General features: G+C 40.5%; 1 protein-coding gene across 1 annotated transcript in view; it reads left to right on the forward strand.

The window, feature by feature from the left end:
* The window catches only part of UTP20 (UTP20 small subunit processome component), a 101,267-nt gene that overhangs the window by 54,714 nt on the left and 26,705 nt on the right, over positions 1-19,848 (forward strand). The window contains exons 28-37 of the mRNA XM_007503306.3: positions 6,452-6,595; positions 6,933-7,012; positions 10,114-10,340; positions 12,103-12,247; positions 12,532-12,619; positions 14,739-14,882; positions 15,259-15,309; positions 15,799-15,951; positions 17,832-17,987; positions 18,857-18,997. Coding sequence (XP_007503368.1) covers positions 6,452-6,595; positions 6,933-7,012; positions 10,114-10,340; positions 12,103-12,247; positions 12,532-12,619; positions 14,739-14,882; positions 15,259-15,309; positions 15,799-15,951; positions 17,832-17,987; positions 18,857-18,997 — 1,329 coding nt within the window. The remainder of the gene's footprint in view (positions 1-6,451; positions 6,596-6,932; positions 7,013-10,113; positions 10,341-12,102; positions 12,248-12,531; positions 12,620-14,738; positions 14,883-15,258; positions 15,310-15,798; positions 15,952-17,831; positions 17,988-18,856; positions 18,998-19,848) is intronic.

Raw genomic sequence — 19,848 nt, forward strand, 5'->3', positions numbered from 1 at the left:
TTGAGGTAGCTGCTCTCCAAGGTTCTACCTTGGGGTAGGGAGTGGAGATGTGTAAAGATAATTTTAGGGTTGTTACTTAAAATCTAGAGTTAATTGGTCACCGGGGAAAATCCCAAATAAAATACCCAAGTCAGTCTGGAAATTTATGGTAATTTAATTAATATAGAAGGAGGGAATTTAAGGAGGAGGGAAAAGGATATAGGTTTCTCCTGCCTGGCCTGTGCCAGGGGGAGTTCTAAAATCCCCGCCTCTAGATCTCTGAAGAAGATTAGAGGCTTGTAAGGGAATAAAGTTGGAAAAGTAAAGGAGGGAAACTCAGCCAGAAACTCACCACCAAACTGGACAATAAGATGCTAAGATGCAGAAAGGCCAGCATGCTGCTATCAGCCGATTCTCCGCCACAAAGGGTACCAAAGAGAGAAAATGAGCCAATATATAGATCTTTCACCCTTGTATCCCCTCCTCTAAATGACCATTCTTTTAGAGTTCTCATCTTCTTTGATTAGAAACTTAACACTTCTTTGTTAAGTTCACCTTTTGTGAGTTACTTAACCTTTTTTGTCATTAATTTAACCTTTATAGTTACTTAACACCTTTTTGTATTAAGATCTTAAAATAGACTTAACTTAAAGTTCTAGCTTCACTATAAGGTAAGAGTTAAGTACCTTTATTGTTCGATCAGGAGATTACAACTTTATCTTCCCCTAAAGTATGGTCTATGTAGGGTGGAGTAATTTAAAGTTCCCAAAACATTCCTGATTTTGTTTAAACTAAGTATCTTCATTGTTACAATCAGGAAATAGCTAAATCCAATCTTCACAGATTGATGGGAGGTTTGAGGAGGAGGTCTTTCCCTGCCTCCCTCTTAGGAATCTCAAGCTCCAAGGACCACTTCAATTATCTCCAATTGGCCCCTAGGGCCCAAGACTACTTATTTGTTTTCTTTTTTAAACCTTTACCTTCTGTCTTAGAATCCATACTAAGTGTTGGTTCCAAGGCAGAAGATGGGTTAGGGATTAGCAATGGGGGACTAAGTGTCTTGTCACACAACTAGGAAGGGTTTAGGGTCAAATTTGAACCCAAGACCTGTTGTAGCTAGGCCTGACTCTCTATACACTGATCACCTAGCTGCCCCTCATCACTTTTAAAAAAATATTTTGATGAACATTTCTTCTCTAATCATCTGTATTTTCTTTTTTGCTGTTAAAATCATGATTCTGAAAAGGGGTCCATAGTCCTCACCAGACTGATTGCTCCATAAGACCATGACACCAAAAAAGATTAGGAACCCCAGCTCTAATCTGCCCTTCCTCTACAGCCAGAGTAACCTTTTAGCTCAAGTTATCATGCCTGCACTGGGCAGCTGACATTTTAGATGTGTTGTATGTCCCAACTCAACCATGCTGAGAGTAGCCCAATTTTTCATGGTTTTTGATCTTGGTGCCTAGCATAGTGCCTTGCATAATGTATGCATGGTAGGTTGGATCACTGGATGCTTTATCCTTATATATCAAGTGAAGTTTAGTATCTCCTCTAGCCTGGCATTCAAGGCCTTCCATATGCTATCCTCCCACCCTTTTTAGCTTTATTTCCCAGAGGAGTCCCTTCCTAGTATTCTGCATTCCATCCAGAGCCCCTGCTTTTGTCCTCACTACTCTGTGACTCCAGTTCTTCAGGTTCCCCAGATCCCAGATGAGGCTCTCCCCTAAGGTCCCCTTGAAGCTACTCTTTCATTTCTTCTGACCCCCTCTAAAATTCTCTTCATCTTAGAGAGCCCAGTGTGGATACCAATTCCCTCATCCTCCCTTCTCTCCCTCCAAGTGGATCACTCCCTAGTTCCCTTGGGTCTCACATGGCATTTGGGATTCCTCTTAAGACATTATCATGTACATTTGTTTGAGTTATGTGGCTGGGTCAGGGCCTCTTATTAGATTGTCCCAGGTTTGGGGTGTGGAGTCAGGAAGCCTTGGGTTCAAGTCTCACCTTGCTATTTTTCACCATGTGAGTGGGCAAGTCATTTCGCCTCTGGGCCTTAGTTTTTCTTGCCTGGCAGATGAGGTTTTCAGAACCTTACTACCTATCCTCTAGTTGTGGAAGTTCTTTGCTGACTTTAAAGGCCTCTTGACAGTGTAGATACCTTGTCTAAATGCTTGTTATTTTCTTCATTATAATTAGGCTAAATGAGGGCAAGAACTCCCCAAACTCCTTTCTGAACTGGGTGTCTGGCTCCTCTTCTATTAGCATTGTTTGAGCCACATAGCAGGATCCAGAAGGCTTTGTGGTGCTGTTCACTTCGACTTTTAAATGGAAACCTTTAGTGCTTTCTAAGCTACATTTCTGGAACGTGGTTTTATTTTGGAGTTACTTAGTATCGTGATCACTCTTATACAAATTCTATAGATCATTTATCAGATTTGGCATCGTATTAGTGACAGGGTATTCAGCTTGGCCCTTAGCATCCATCTCATTTATCCTGGAAAGGGGGAGGGATTTCCAGGGTCACATGGGTGGAAATGGTAGGATCAGGATTCACATTGAGGCCTCTTCCCAGATTCATTATTCTTGTTGCCAGGCAGAGGACATCTGCTTAGCTTTTTGTTGTTGTTGTTCCTTTAGATGTTATAGGAATTTACAGACTAATATTGTAACAATTAAAATTAGTTTCTCTGCTAAAAGTATTATATTTTTATAAGGTTTATTAAAAATTAAGAAATAAAGAAAATACAAATAAGAAAGCACATGTCTAGGAGGGCTGAAAAGCCCATTCACAGCCACCTACTCTATATCTTGAGAGATGTGTGAGCTTAGAAGCGGAAGCAGGGAGAGGGCCAAGTAGGCGGAGAGTCAGTTTAAATACAAATTGTGTTCTTGCACTCAGGTGAGGACTCAGGGTGATATTTTAGGGAATTCTGGGAACTACCAAGGACTTCTGGGAATTGAAGTCTGGGGCTCAAATCTCCATTTTACAATATTCATAATAACAGTTAATAGTTAACATTTGTATTGTTCCTTAAAGTTTGCAAAGCACTTTACAAATACTCTCATAACAACTCTCTGAGGTTGGTGCTATCCTTACCCCCATTTTACAGATGAGGAAACTGAGGCTGAGGGAAGCTAAATAACAGGCCTAGAATCACACAGATAGGACTATGAGACAGGAATTGAATTTGGGTTTTCCTGGCTACTGGTAAAGCACTTTAGTCACTCTGTCAACTCACTAGCTAATAAATGTATATTAATAAACTGCACATTTTACCAAGTTGCATCTCTGGAGTACGATATTCAGTGTTGAGTGTGAAGATAGTTGTAAATTATCAATACGATTTATGGTGGTTGGAATACTAAACAACATGCTTAAGGAATCTTGGCTATGCTTCATTGGCCAATGCTTTGGATTTAAAAGAGGTTTTATTCTGACAGCAGTCTCACTGTGATGTAGCTTATTTTCCCTCCTGCTTTTCAATGTGTATTGTCATTTTTGGAGGTGGAGCACAGAATTCCTTCAGGGCATGGAATGCGGCTGTCCCTTTTTTCTTTTTCTTCATCCCCAAATCTGATGGAGTCTATTCAGGCCTTGTCTTGTACATTTTGTGGGTCCACTTGTAGGTATATGGGTGTCTTAATATTTCTTTTGTGTTTAGGCAACATTTTTGCTACTTTGTTTTTTAAATCCTTACTTTCTCTGTTCGAATTTGTATTATTGGTCATCATCTGCAAAGAGCGATAACTTGGTCTCCTCCTTGCCTATTTTAATGCCTTCAATTTCTTTTTCTTCCCTAATTGCTACTTCTAGTGTTTCTAGTACAATGTCAAATAATAGAGGTGATAATGGGCATCCTTGTTTCACTCCTGATCTTATTGGGAATGCATCTAGTTTATCCCCATTGCAGATGATATTAGCTGATGGTTTTAGATATATACTGTTTATTATTTTTAGGAAAGACCCTTCTATTCCTATGCTTTCTAGTGTTTTTAATAGGAATGGGTGTTGTATTTTGTCAAAAGATTTTGTCATCTTTTTTCAACTCCATGAAATCATTCTTCCCAATCCCCTCATTTTTAGAGGAGGAACTGAGATTTGGGAAGGTAAGGCACCTTGCCCAGAGGCCACTGGGCTGAGTTCTAGGAAGCTTCCCCCCAATTTTCAGCCCTGCTTGTTTTGCATGGTCAGAAGGTAACTCTGATACGGCAGTAAAGGAAGGGAACATACAGTTAAGAGTTCCTTCTGACCCCTCAGAAGCCCACTCTACCTAGTGGAATAGGTGACCTGGATTTTTCAAAGCTCTGCTTAACTAGAGGCACTGATGTAACACGAGGCTCAGAGTTAGCAAGACTCAAATTCAAATACTGATTCAAATCTTTCTTAGATTTGTGACTCTGGGCAATTTGTTTCTCCCCTCTGAGACTCAGTTTCTTCATCTGTAAAATGAGTAGTGTGGATTGTGACCTGATGACCTTCCCACTGCCAGTCTGTGATCCTCCAGAAACACTGAGTAAGCTCATCTCTCAAATAGATGCCAAATTATTTTGTTAGAAAAGCAGGTGGCAGTCTTCCATCAGTTTCTATATGCAGTTTATGCACTGCAGAGGCAGCCAGTCAAAGGCCCCTTTTCATCATTCCTCCTTCCTCTCCCTGACTTTTTTTTCCCATGGTTAGAGATGGATTAGTGATGATGCTCCAGCACATTATCACTTCCTAATTCCTACAGAGGCTACACTTGAAGCTCAGGCTAAACAGCAGTGCAGGATTATATAAACACATCTTACTTGCCACAGGATTTGGACATACCAGGCAGAGCCACAACCTTCTTGTCATTTCAAGAAAACTCTTCTTTTAAATAAAACCTTTGGAAGGCCACCTTCCTGAGGGAGAGCTTTTGGACTTGTTCCGCCAGGCTCTATGGTTCAGAACTCTGGGACTAGTGGGGAGAGAAGTACCACTGGAGGCCAAGGCAGGTTTGGACAGGCAGTTCCTCACCTGACAAATGATTTGTGTTCTAAAATTCATTTGGAAATTGGAACAAATTTGCTTATGAAAACAGTGCTAGAAAGGGCCATCATATCCTCTGGCCCACCTCCATAAGCCAAGTTTTGAGCACTGCTAGAAAAGGGAATTAACGTTTCTGCTATGATGCTGAGTTTGTTGACTGCAGACAAGTCATTTAAACTTCAGTTTCCTCATTGGTAATAATGGGGATAGTAATGCTTGTGCTACCTCTCCACCCTGGCTATGGGGGAAAGCTTTCCCTTCAGAGATGAGAAAGAGCTATGTAGAGCTTTTACTGAGTGCTTTACTGAGCTAATTTGAGGTGGCATAAGGCTCTTTTATCCTGGCATCTGCTTTACTATTCCACTATTCCTGTCAGACTTCTGTAGGCAGTAAAAGGCCTCCCTGCTTAACCTGGGGGCATAGCCATGCATAACTGACTTTGACAGATATCTCTCCTTCCCTCCAGCTGTCAGTGGTGCTAGATCCAAGGTGCCTTTCCCTGTTTATGTAGCAGAATGCTGATCCCCTGGCAGAGCCTCCCCCCATCTCCTGGAGAATTCCTCTGGGGCTTCTGCTTCGTCTGCATAGTTGGAAAATTCTGTACAACATTCCCAATGAGTGATCATCTGGCCTGTTTTCAAGGGTCTCCAAACAAAAGTGGGAGCCCCTTGGGAAGTGAGATTACCTCCCAAGGCCTCTTATGTTCCCTTTGGAGAACATTCTCATTGTGGGGAAGCATTTTCTTTCTGATTCTACCATATGGGGCTAAGCAAAAAATAGATTTAACTCCTCTTCCCTATTATAATCTTTGTAATTGTCTTATCTCCCCCGAAATTGTCTCTTTTCCATGTCTTAGTTGGGAGATTGTGAAGGTAATGAATTTTTCTGCCAAATGGTATGGTAGAACAAGTGTCAAATTAGAGTCCTGATAATGGAGATCTAGACCCAACTCTGAACATAACTTTCACTGAATGATTTTAAGCAAGTTTCCTCAAGGGCCTGAGTTTTCCTGAGTTTTCTCATCTGCAAAATGAAGAATTTGGCCTAATCATGAATTCTTAATTTGGGGTCTGGGACTTTTTTTCTTGAAACCAACAGAGAATGTTCTTTTTTATATTGAAAATGAGTTTACAACTCACCATGTGACTTTTCAATGTTATTTCTTAATATTGTAAATTTAACAAATACCAAAGGGGGAGAGAAAGCATTTGCATATACAATGTAGGACAGAAAAAGAGCATCATATATAAAACCAGGAATCTCCATTACATATAGTTTGCTTCACCCCTCTTCCCTCCCCTCCCCCCCCCACCATGTCTTGAATATTCTTCTTTGCCTGGTGTCAGTCCCCCATTTTAAGGAAGGTACCTTGTTCAGGTCACCTGTGAAGCAGGACCAAAGCCCAGGGTGTCAGCCTGTCATGTGTTGTGTGGTGCTAAGACAAAGCTTCTGTCTTTACAGGTACAGCTGAGGGTCATCAATCCCCTAAAAAATCTGAGGCGCCTTGGGCTCAAGCTGGTAGATGAGTTTTTTTCTGAGCAGGAATCATACGACTTCAGCACAGAAGAAATCAATGCTGTTTTCCAAGGTGCTGTTTGGCCTCAGGTAAGTAAAGGATCCATTTAGGATTCAGTTCAGGTGATGCTGACAAAGGGCCCAGCCTGCAGACACTGATGAGAGCTTTGAAGGAGTTTGGGAGGGCCAGGGCTTCCTCAGTTGGTTCTGCCCCTCGCCACCTCTGGGACTGTGCCTTGGCTTTTTTCCACAACATTGGGACGGCCAAGCTCACACATGATGTGTCTACTGCGCTTGCTAAGAAACCTCAGCATTGGGCTCTAGGGATTATCTTGGCGTTAGCCACTTCCCAGAACTTCCTTTGTGTTACAAAGACCTGAACTGGGAATTATATGCCACACATGATGATTCTTTATTATCTTTCTAGATCACCAGACTTGCATCTGAGAGCCAGTATTCACCAACTCTTCTACTGAAACTTATTCATACTTGGAGCAAAAATCCCAGGTATATTTTATTCCTTTCCCTAGAACAAAATGACCTCTTTTTAGTTAACTGTCATCAAAGTTGGTAGAACTTTGACTCATTCTCTGACGACAACTTTCCAGCCATGGATTATTTATGTCTGCTGATTGATATTCCTCATCTCAGCCAGACATGATCCTAAAAGACAGAAATGATGTAGTGTGGAAAATGGCCTGGGCTGGGCCTTGATTTACCCAACAGTTGCTATTTTTTGAACAGAGGCTTTCCAATAAAAGCAGGGTGGAAATGGGGCCTCATGTCATCAGGGTCCTCACCTAAAAATAAGAATTCTAAAGTAAATGCCACAGCTATTGTAGGTTTTGAAGAGGCTTCTCCTAAGTAATTGCCACAATGCAGCAGACAATTTCTCTTGCTTTTACTGTTTGGGCAGTATTCTGTGGTGGAAAAAACACTGAGGACTGTACTCAGAATCCTTGTTTCCGGCCTTGGCTTCTCTTCTAGACCTCAGTTTCCTCATTTCTAAAATCAAATGGTTCATCTAAAAGACTCCACTGCCCTTTCTGTCATAGTAACATGGGTGAAAAGGTGTGATTTTAGTGTTTTCTTTGGCCTTTTTTTAAACATAATCTGGAAAGTGTTAGGAAACTCTTTTCCTGAAATGTCCTGTTATTTTGATGTTTTAAAAATATTTATATTGGTCTTTTGTTTTACCCTCCATATAGTAGCACCTCATTTTATGTGAACTCAGCATATGAATTCAGATGTACATGATTGGCAACTGAAAAAAGTAAAGGCAGAAAAAAATGTAAAATAAGATTTTTAAAAATTATGTGCTAAGTCCTCTTCATTTTTCCAAATGGCATAAAGTCTTAAATTAATTTGTCCAATCATGTTCATTCTTGTTCTGAGACGTTGGTGTGAATCATTGCATTGTTTTACTCCAAACATCAAGTCTCACATCAGTCTTTGTCCAGAGTTCTCACTTGTAACAAGTCATTTCTTTTTTTTTTTTTAAACCCTTACCTTCTGTCTTGGAGTCAATACTGTATATTGGCTCCAAGGCAGAAGAGTGGTAAGGACTAGGCAATGGGGGTCAAGTGACTTGCCCAGGGTCACACAACTGGGAAGTGTCTGAGGTCAGATTTGAACCTAGGACCTCCCATCTCTAGTCCTAGCTCTCAACACACTGAGCTACCCAGCTGCCCCCGTAACAAGTCATTTCTACAACAGAGCAAAGCTGCTCTTTCTTTCATTAATGCTATTTAGTTATATAATGACCCCCAGAGTAGTGATGCTGGTAGCTCTGGTAAATCCAAGAAAGGCCAGAAAGTGCTTAGATTTCTTCAAATACAATTATGCATGAATGTTTTGCATGAAAGGATTTGGAATGTAAGGTGAGATTCTACTGAACTTACTTCTTTTTCAATCTTATTTTAATTTTTTAAAAGTAACAATAGGGGGCAGCTGGATGGCTCAGTGGATTGAGAGCCAGGCCTAGAGATGGGAGATCCTAAGTTCAAATCTCAGACACTTCCCAGCTGTGTGACCCTGGGCAATTCACTTAACCCCCCATCGCCTAGCCCTTACCACTTTTCTGCCTTGGAGCCAATATTTGATATTGATTCTAAGACAGAAGGTGAGGGTTTAAAAAAAGAAAAAGTAACAATAGTCTATTTTTTATCCCCTCACGTACCCTATGCCCCATTTTGGGAAAAAAGAAAAGTAAAAACTTTTAACTAAATATGTAGAGTCCAGCAAAAACATTCCCTCATTTGCCATGACTAAAAAGACTTATTTTTTATTCCCTCTCTTGAGTCTATAATTTTATTGTCAGTATTAGGGTAGTATGCTTAATCATTGGTCCTCTGAAATTGTTGGTGGTCATAACATTGATTAGAGTGCTCATGGATAACTTTGAAAGACTTGAAAGCTGATGGATTATTTGAATATGTATGTATCAGAAAATTTTCTGTGGCCTAATATTTCTAACACTCAAGAAATATAGATATGTAGACAACTAAAAGAAATACATAAGGCCAAAAGTCATGCCTCAATAGATAAGGTCAAAGCATATGAATAGACAGTTCTCTAAGGAACTACAAACTATTAATAACTATTAAAAACTATTAATACTAATGTTTGAGGTGTTGTGGAAAGACAGGCGCATTAATGCATGGTTCGGTTTGTGTGTGGGCCACAATAATGATAACAATCCAGGAGGCAATTATAGAAACGTATGAAGCCCTATTCAAAATAACTACAAAATGTACAAAACAGTCATTCTAAGAAAGTACACTTAATACCCATATGGATACAGTTAGAAGAGAGATTCTTTAAGAAATAAAAATAGGCAGAACTTAAATAGATGGAAGACTATTTCAGTCTTCATGACTGAATATTACTAATATCATAACAGTTATAATACTACAGAAGTTAATATGCATATTTCGTGCTATGCCAGTCAAAACTACCAAAGGGATACTTTACAGAGCTAGGTTAAAAATTTTTTTAAGGAACCCCAAGCTTTTGAAATAATTAAAAAGGATAGGAATAAAAGGGCAATAATTCTTGTGTACCTCAAACTATATTATAAAGCAGTAATCATCAAAACCATTTGATTATAAAATAGAAAAGTAGATCCATGGAACAGACTAGACAAGGAAGAATTAGATATAGCTCAGTAACCCAAGTTTATTAATCCTTAAAATATAAATTACCTAGGAAGGCAATGCTTATTGGACAAAACTGCTGGGAAAAACTGGACAGTAGTCTTGAAGAAATTAGTCTTGGTCTTTGATTAATATTTTATACCATGTTATATAATAAATTCTGAACAGATACATCTCCCAAATACTGGATATCACATCAAACAAAAATTAAAAGAGAAGTCTATCGTCTGTCTTTCATAGCCATATGCAGGGAATGAATTTTTAACCAAACAATGAATTAGACAATTACAAAAAATAAAATAGATAATTTTGATGTTTAGAAATCCAAGTGCTTTTTAATGAACAATATTAGTGCATCAAGGCTAAGAAGGGAAATGGTTGACTACAGAAAAAAAATCTTCATTCATGCCATTTATTTCTGAATGGGCATGACTTTCATGTTTTTTCTTGCAGGTACTTCCCTTTGCTGGCTAAACAGAAACCTGGGGATCCAGAGTATGACATTCTCAAAAATGTATTTGCTGTTCTCTCAGCCAAGATCATTTCTGAAACTACAACCAGTGTTGTAATGGACATAGCTGACAACCTCCTCAACATACCAGATTTTGAACCCACAGACACAGTGTCGAACCTGCCTGTGACTGGATGTGTTTATACCGAGATAACAGAAAATATAGACGGTATGACTAGAGGCAGATAGAAATCAGTATTAGAAGCTTGGTATAGAGCATTGTTCTTTCCTTTCCCTTCCTTGCTTCCTTGTTTCCTTGCTTCCTTGCTTCCCTCCCTCCTTTCCTTCCTCCCTTCCTTCATTTAAACTAGATGATTTCAACCAAGGATAAGGTTCCCTCTTCCTCTACTGATCAGCAGAGTATAAGTAGCTGTGGTATCAAACTCCATTCATAAGGATATCTGTGGACTGTATATTGACTTAGTTTTTTAAATGTTCTCTATATTTTATTGTGTTTTTATTTATTTTGTTTAGTATTTCAAAATTCCCTTTTAGTTTGGTTTGGCCTATCCTCAGGAGTGCCTGTCCTAAAGCTCTGAGAAGTTAAGTGGCTCATCCAGGATCACACAACCAGGATGAAGAAGTCCATGGGAATTAAATGACTTACCTATTGTTACACAACTAGAAAGTGTTTGAGGTTAGAGTTGAACCCAGGACCTCCTGTCCTCAGACCTGACTTTCAATCCACTGAGCCACCCAGCTGCCCTCAGCCATGCCTTTTTCATCTGGATGTTTCTTCTCTGTTTCTTACTCTGTCTTCCCAATAGGGAACTCTACTTGTGTGCAGTAACACCTTCCTCTTGGACTTCCAGTATTTCTGTAGGATCAGTCAAACATTGCTGGATCTTTCTATTTTTCATCTCTTGTTCTCATACACTTGGGCTCACCTCCATTTAAAATTATATACAGAAACACAACTTTCTAAACAACTAAAAGTTGCAGTTCTGCTGTGGTAAAAATATATTGCTAGGAAGCCTTGACTGTAGCTAAGTGATGTTCAGAATTAAAAGGATTCCTACATTTCTTTACAATGTTTTCAACATTGTAGTTGATAATTTATAACACTAATATGTCAAAATGGCTAAAAAAATTTGTAATGGTTTTTATATAACTTTTATAAATGATTATAAATTATAATTTACATAATCTGTGATGATTATAGAATATTCTATTTAGTTTAAGCAGATGGAAATGGGATGAAATAATAAATTCTTTTTTTGGTACAATGGAAAGAGCAGTGGCTCTCAAAGGAGTTGGGTTTAAATCCCACCTCGTATGCTTGCTACTTGTAGGACTTTGGACAAGGTCTCAGTTTCCTTCTCTGTGGAGAGGACAGGCAGTGATTCCTTGGAAAGAGTCCTGGTTATAGGACCTAGATTTAAATCTCAGTTTTCCCTGGGACCTTGGACAAGTCATTTCTCCATATTGGATGAGGGGCCCTCTGAGGTTCCTTCCAGCTTTTCATGTGTGCCCTTATGATATTTTTCACTTGAGTTTTAAATAGGAATGACAAAGCCTCCTCTGCTCAGGATTTCCTCTGACATTTCTATTTGTCATGCTGGCCACCTGGGTTTCCCCAGGGATAACGGTAAAGCATGTCAGCTCTGATGGAGGCTCTCATGGTGGAGAAACTCTACATGCAACTTGACACTTGCCAATTTCTAGGTCAGTGTTTTCAAGTCCAGCCTTGCCAAGTTGAGGGAGGCTTGTCTCTGGGTGGAACTGAAGATGCCCCTCTAGATACAGCTTGTAAAGTCAGAGACAGGAGTGGATGGAGAAGTCCCACCCCAAGAAATCCCAGGCCCTTTGAATCTGTTGTGCAAGCTGTGTTCATAACCCCTATCGCTGCCATTGTCAAATAAACAGCTCTCTGTTTGATAAAAGAGCGCCTGGTGAAGGTTGAGCCCCTGATCATGCCCTGTCTGTTCCAGAGTCCATCAGTCTGGGTGGAAGGCTGATGCTGCCTCAGGTGCCTGCCATCCTTCAGTATCTCAGCAGAACCATGGTCAATGTCGAGAAGGTGAAAAAGAAGAAGTACCGGGCTCAGCTGAGCAAGGAACTCGGCATCCTCTCTAGGTAAAAGAAGTGGGGCCTAGAGTTTTCTTTTAATCATTTGTAGCAGATCCCAATTATTATTTAGACATGGCTTTAATTTCTAACTATTTTTGTTATTAGAAAAAAGTGCTTGCCTTTTAAAATCCATTTGTTTTTAAATTAGCCCAGCCAGGCTGACAGGGTCTCTGGGAGGGAATGGAACTCAGGAAGCTTCTGACTTTTGATGAAAGGCCCCAAAGGCTCTCCCCCAGAATTGTCATAATCCCTCTTTCCTTCCCAAATGTCCCAACTTCCTCTCCTTATAGGATCAGCAAGTTTATGAAAGACAAAGAGCAGAGCTCCCTCCTCATCACTCTGCTCCTTCCTTTCCTGCACCGAAGCAACATTGCTGAGGTAGGTGCCTTGTTGCCCTTTCACATGTGGGATGTCCTCCAAGCAAGATGGGGGGAGGTATGGTTGGAGGGGAATTTATCTGAAAAAGATCTCATGGCTTTCTGAGCCTGTGAGTCAGAGAGTCATAGGGCAGCCAGAAGTGCTGCTGACCATGGGCTCGAGGCCTTGTCCCCATCTGCTCTGTCCTGGTCAGACTGCATCTGGGGTAAAGACATTGATTAGATAGAGGATAGCCACAGTGCTGAAGGGCTTCGATTTGAGTTCATGCTGCTTGAGAGCTGCTTGAAAGAACTATGAATGGCTAGCCTTAAGAGGAGACAAGGTTGTGGTGATCAGGTGGATGTACACACATGGCCAGCCACGGCGGAGGAGGGGCTGTCACATAGCACGTGACCTCCGAGGGTAGAACTAGAAACACTGGCCTGAGGGCTGCAGCCTGATTTCAGGAACACCTTCCTTCCAGGGTGGCTGACCAGAAGGAGAATTAGCTGCATCAGGGGGCCACGGGGGCTTTGCATTGGAGGACTTCAGGCAGACAGCTGTTCTAGGCCTCTGTGTAGTCCTTCGGTCATGGAGTTTGTCTAGGAAAGAGCCGTCTCTCCTTATTGGTTAGATTTCTGTGGTAATGATTTTCTGCTCTTAAAGCTTTTCTCCACAAGAGGGTTGTGGGGAAGGCAGGGTTAAGTACCCCATAGTGTAGAAGTGAAAATGGGCTTTGAGAGAGGACACACAGTAGGTGTTGATGTTGAACCCAACCCAAGTCTTCAGCCCTTGCACAGTCCCTCTGATATTTTAATACTAAAATTCTTTTAAAGGTTTCCAAAGCAGTTCTTTCGATTTCTGCACACTTGGAGTAGAATGGAAATGGGATAGGGCTACATCTGGACAGCTGGACATGAGAAATACTGATGATCTAAGAAAGACTGACTAGAATGGGGATAAAAACCACATAAGGAAGGATAAAGGAATAGAGGAAAACTAACCACACCAGCAGTTTAAGACTTCTAAGAAATCCAATCAGTTGATTTCCAAATTTTAGCTTAACTAGTATTGCCTCATTACTGTCCTTGCCTTCACTGGGTGATCTCTGGACACCATTTCATTCATCTGACTTTTTAATAAGTCAATTAAAGTATGATTTACCTTTAACAACTAGATTTTATTAAACTACCAGGAACTTTAGCTTAATTTTTTGAACTTGGATTTGATCATTGCTATTACCACTTATAATAATGGTTTATACTTAGGAGGAACATTGAAGGTTTGCAAAGCACTATACAAATATTTCATTTTATCGTGATAAAGTCCTGGGAAGTAGATGCTATCATCATCTCCATTTTACAACTGGGATAACAGACTTGTTTAGGGTCACCAAGCTAGGCTGGATTTGAACTTGGGTCTTTCTGACCTCAGTTCCAGTGGTCTATCCATTGTGTAGCCTCAAGAACTACAATGAAAGGATCAGAGACTAGCAACCAGAGGGACCTTAGAGGTCATTAGGTAAACCCTTTGTTTTACAGATGAGGGAACTGAGGCCCAGAGGATAGGCGATATAGTGTTAGAACTAGAATTTTTAGAAAAAATTATGTGGATTTTGAAAGAAAAAATTCATTCTCCTCCCATCCTCATGGATTCAAAACTCTTTATCTGACCAGAAGATAATGGAAATTACAGATCCTTTTTCCTAACTACAAAGTGTCAAACAAACCTTAAATGGTGTTGAGATAGAAAGACCCTTAGAGATCACCTCATCCATTCCTCCCATTTTTACAAGTGAGGAACTTAAGTTCCAGACAATGATGTGAACTGCTTTAGGGCACATAGTTGTTCAGTTTTGATAGAGAAAAATGTTTCTCCATGTTCTTTCCTGAAGAGAAGGAAGAAAATGTTCTAGATAAGACCACACTTAATTTCCAAAGTAGCAGTGAATTTTGTGAGTAATTAAAATGCTAAGCATTTAAAAACAATTGGTAAGAACTATGTAATCAGAGCTTAAACCACACATTACAGATAATTGCATTTGGAGGAGTAAGAGGGAAATCAAGAAGCTATATCACTCAGCCTTTTCCTAGATGCCATTCTTCCAAATTCTGAAACATTCTTCTTATCAATCCTTTAGGACACTGAGATTGACATCCTCGTGACTGTGCAAAATTTGTTAGCGAATTGTCAGGACCCGGCGAGTTTCCTGAAACCTCTTTCAAGACTTTTTTCTGTCATTCAGAGCAAAATGTCCCGACAGATGCTCTGTTCAGTTTTCCAGGTAGGTACAATTTGTACTGTAGCCTTAACTGACCTTTCATTTTTCAGAAAAAGAATAAGATGTTTCCAGCATGGTTTTTATTTTTATCTCATCAGGGTACCTCCTTGTAGAAGGAACCAAAATCAATGATGGACCAAAGCTTTGTAATAATGATTCAAACACTCCAGTGAATCTGGGATGTCAATGATTTAGTGATCCTCTGATGATGTAGTGGCCCATCCATACCTACCCATTCTGGAGGACTCTCTGTGTCCTCTCATAAATTCATCCCTGGTATCGGCCTGCGTATGGGAATCTTCTTTTCTCCCGAAGTCATGAGATTATATTTTCTAATACTTGCTAAATCTAATTTCTCAACCATTTCTTTCATTTTTAGACACTTTCTGATTATGAGAGTGGATTGGAATACATTACAGAAGTAGTCAAGGTACGAAAATAATTTTATTCTTCTATGTGTGTGTTTGTACAGACATAAACATGCTTTTTTAAGCCTTTAGTTTATACACTATTTACTTCCAGGAATATCTGAATTGGTTAGGACTTTAATGCCATGTCATCTTTGATGCATTCTCTAGGCTCATCCCCTCTTCATAACTGTTTCCTAGAATTTCTTTGGCTGAAAAAAAAATCTGTTGGTCAGGCCTGTGATGATGAGTTTCCTGAGCCCAGTTAGTTTGCTCTTCAGTCAGTGACCATGTTTAGTCTACCACTAGGCCCTCTTCTCCAAGATGGTTCAGCTTGTTCAGACCTGCTAGTGCTTTTCTTCTCTTGGCTTAGTTTAGCAAAGCCCAAGGCCACCTCACATCATTAGGAGGGATCAGAGGATGAGGGTGGTCAAGTCAAGGCTAAAGTGCTGAATAGCCATTTCTTTATAATTAAAAACCAATTCATGATTTCAATTATGCACTTCCTGTAGTTGAATGCCTTCGATCAGAGACACCTGGATGACATCAACTTTGATGTTCGCTTGTCAGCTTTCCAAAAAATCACTTCTCACATCAAGGAGATGGAAACTGTAGATATCACCTACTTAATTCCTGTAATGCACAATTGTTTCTACACGTTACAGGTGAGTCATTCTGGCAGAACCATAGAGTAAGTTATTTTAATTTTATCGTTGCCTTCTTTGGTGAGCATTTTTCTTAGTCATTAAAGGATGCGTTTCACCATTCATTTAAAAAAAATATTGTGGGGCAGCTGGGTGGCTCAGTGGTTTGAGAGCCAAGTCTGGAGATGGGAGATCCTGGGTTCAAATTTGGCCTCAGATACTTCCTACCTATGTGACCCTAGACAAATCACTTAACCACCATTTCCTAGTCCTTACTGCTCTCCTGTGTTGGAACCAATACACAGTATTGATTTTAAGTTGGAAGGTAAGGGTTTGGGGGAAATAAAAATATCAACTTTGAAGTGCTTTACATGAGGCATAATTTATATAATGCCCTTGTACATAAGTTTGGGTAGATATATCTAGTAGACATAAATAAGCAATGCTCTATTGACACAAAGAACAGTTTATCATAAATAACTGAGACAGTGTGGTCCTATGCAAAGAACACTGGGTCCAATCCTCCCTTAACATTTAAGATGTGTGACCTTGAGCAGACACCTTAACCCTTATGGGCTTCAGTTTTCTCTCATTTAAAACAAGGGGATTGGGCTAGATAACCTCTGAGGTCCATCTAAGCTTTTATCCTGGGATCTCTTAGGGGCATTAGAGAGTTATAAAGCAGTGTGTTCTGTGTGACATCTAAGGGAGGATATTGCCATTATCTGGGGTGAGCAGGGAAAACTTCATGGGCTTTATAAGATGGGAGGCTCTTCTGGTCTTAGGGTGTTCTGTGAACAAAAGCCTGGAGATGGAGGGTGTGACATGTTGGGGGCTGGAGATCAGACTGTCGAGTGGGGCCTGGGAATAATCTGATGGGACTAAAAGGTGTGGTGCCCTAGATTGGAGAGTCTGCCATTCCCTAAAGAGGAGTTTCACTTGGGCCATACATAGTTTTAGAACTGTAAGCAGCTCTTAAAGAGGCCTTTTGTCTCACTGCCTTATCACACAGTTAATTACAAAGGAGACCTGGGACACTAATGTAGGCTCTGGATTTTCAAATCCAAGATCTTTTCCACTTTGTCATTTTGTATTTTAGGTGGATGTTATTTTGATTTATCATCAACTTTTTTTAGGATTTCATTTGTTATTCCATGAAATGCGTATTTCTTTTTATTTATTATAGTCTTCCTGAGCTCTTCCTATGTGTAAAAAAACGAAACAACACAAAACAAAAACCCACCTCAATCAAAAGACTTTTTTTTTTTTAACCAGATACTTGTTAAATCCCCTTTGAGGAGTAGCAGAGTCAGCAAGACCTGGCATATCCCATGCAAAACCATCAGGGCTCTCGGCATCCCTCTGAGACCATTCATTGGGGGAGGGTGCCATTGCCAGCATGTATCTACATGGAGAGGGAAGGTCCCTGTGCCAGCAAAATCACAGGTCCTGGGCCTATTCCTCTTACAAAAGACATTTCAAACCACTATTTAATAATTAAAACTCATCTATTAGGATTTGGAGAATGAAAAGGGGAATGTGAATACCCCTAGGCACTTATACTCTCACACACACAGACACACACTTTGAAAACCTATATGTTGTAGCACTTTCCAAGATTTACCAGCATTGTCCATCCAATATGTTACCATCCTATGAAATGGACCTACCTGTCCATTTGTTTGGGGTCTCCTCCTGAGACTCTGAGATATGCAGGGCCTCTGTCAGTGTTCTGTGTGTCAATGGTGATTCACAGTCCAGATTTCAGACACAGGCTTTTTGTTAATGAGTCCCATGTTGTTGATCATGTCCTGCTGGAGTGAAGAGCCCTCAGAGTCCCTTTCATATGGTTGTCTGTGATGACCAACTGGCCCAACATCTTTCCTTCTTCTACTCTGCAGCTCAAAGACATGGCCTTGAGTGACAGTGCCAGTCTGTGCTTGGTGAGCATCATCCATCGGCTTGCGGCTCCAGATGTCACTGAGGCCCAGTACCGAGAAGTCATTCAGCGTACCCTCTTGGAGAATTTGAGGAGAGGCCTGAAGAGTCCGACTGAGGTAGGGGAGTGGGGGCTTTTGTTGCTGTTCTCATGGCAATGGCTGTGCCTGTTTGGGGAATCATGGGGCAGGGGGTTCAGGACACACTTTTTCAAAGCTCTCCTGGTGCAGACCCCTTGTCTAGAGAGCACCAGACTTTTGGTACTGGTGGTTCATATTGCTTTGTAAAGGTTTTCATTTATAAATTTATATCAGTTCATGAAACACTCTCTTATAGACATTTTTGCAAAATTCTTCTACTCATTCTTACTCTTTTTCCTCTTGGATGATTGTAACTCATGTGTATCATCCTGTTGTTTGCCTTTTCCTCTGGGAATTTCTCAGAAACCATTTCTGGGTTTCCTTGTGCTCCTCCTCCCTCTCAGTCTTAATGACAGGGATGCCTTTCCTGCCTTTGACTAGACCTCTTCTTGTTTGCTTGTGTTTAATAACACTTTCAGGCTCTATTTCCAGCCATGGAATTATTGTAAATAATTCTGCCTTGTGCCTTTTGCAGTCTATTTCCAGATTGCTCTCTAGAAAGATTCTCTAAGTTGGCCATTCCCCAAGCAGCAAATAAGTATACCCATTTGTTCTCAGCCTCACCAGCATTCAGTGTCATGGCATTGTTTTTGCCAGTAGTTGGTTGAGTGTCAGCTGCTGCCTCAAAGTTATTTTCTTTTCTGTCTCTTTGATTATATTAGTGAGATCTTGAGCATTTTTTTCAAGTGATTATCAGTAATTTACATTCTTCCTTTTCAAAATTATCTGTTCATGTGCTTTGACCATTTATCCATTGCAGATGGCAGTTCCATCTGTATTTTAGACATTAAAGAATTTTTTTCTATTTCTATTTATTTATTTATTTTCCTTCCATTTGATATTTACAGAGTATCCAGCAGGAATATACAACATTACTTTCCTCTTTAATTCAAACTTTTCCCAACCACCCAGAATTTAAAGACTTAGTTCAACTTAGTGACTTCAATGACCCTGAAATGGACTTTTTTGAGAACATGAAGCACATTCAGGTGAGTTCTGTCCCAGCCTTTCTTGGAATTGGCTCCTTTGGCTGTTTCTCACTCACTAATCCTATAGACATCTGGGTTTTCTTGGCCTCATGTTATGGGGGACAGAGTAAGTATAAATTGCTACTTCCTCTGGTACTGGTTGTAGTGGCAAGATAGGCTTGGGCCAGGAGCCCACCTCAGCTGCAAGAAAACCCTGAGGTCAAGTTGTGCTTCTGACCCATAAGGGCTGTGTGTGGATCCTGGGGAGGAATCAGAACCTCCCAGGATCCCCCTCAGCTTGTCCATAAACTCTAGAGCACATGACCTCTGCCCCTAAAAAGGGACTTGTCACCCTCAGATCGTTCCTGATTTAGACCAAAAGATATTTCATTTACATCATGCTTTTATGATCAGGGGATTTTGCTACACAACTTGTACGGTTGGTAAATAAGTCTTATCCACATTTTATATCTGAGGGAGCAAATTCAGAGAATAGAAGTCTTTTCCAGAGTTATAAGTGAATATTAACAATTACTTAACATTTCTCTCTCTTGTCTGAGAAACTTCATCTGTGCAAAGACCAGAAAGGCTTCAGGGGACCTTTGTAGCTCTCCATCTATTATGCTAGAAGTCCAAGTCACTGCACTGTCGGATCAGTTCCCCATGAAGTAGGGAGTTCCCTCCCTACTGCACATCTAGGCCCTGAGGACCCTGCTAATGGCATGTCCTAAGTACCTCATGGGCTCTCTTCTTGGGCAGTGCAGCAGCAGAGCTGGTCCCCACACTCTTACAGGGAGGCTTCATGATTGGTATTCTTTGTGTGGAAGAAACTGACCTTACCCTCCCAAGCCCCCTGGAATGGGAGAGCCCAC

The sequence above is a fragment of the Monodelphis domestica genome, chromosome 5 (genome assembly GCF_027887165.1).
Source record: "Monodelphis domestica isolate mMonDom1 chromosome 5, mMonDom1.pri, whole genome shotgun sequence".
Taxonomy (NCBI): Eukaryota; Metazoa; Chordata; class Mammalia; order Didelphimorphia; family Didelphidae; genus Monodelphis; species Monodelphis domestica.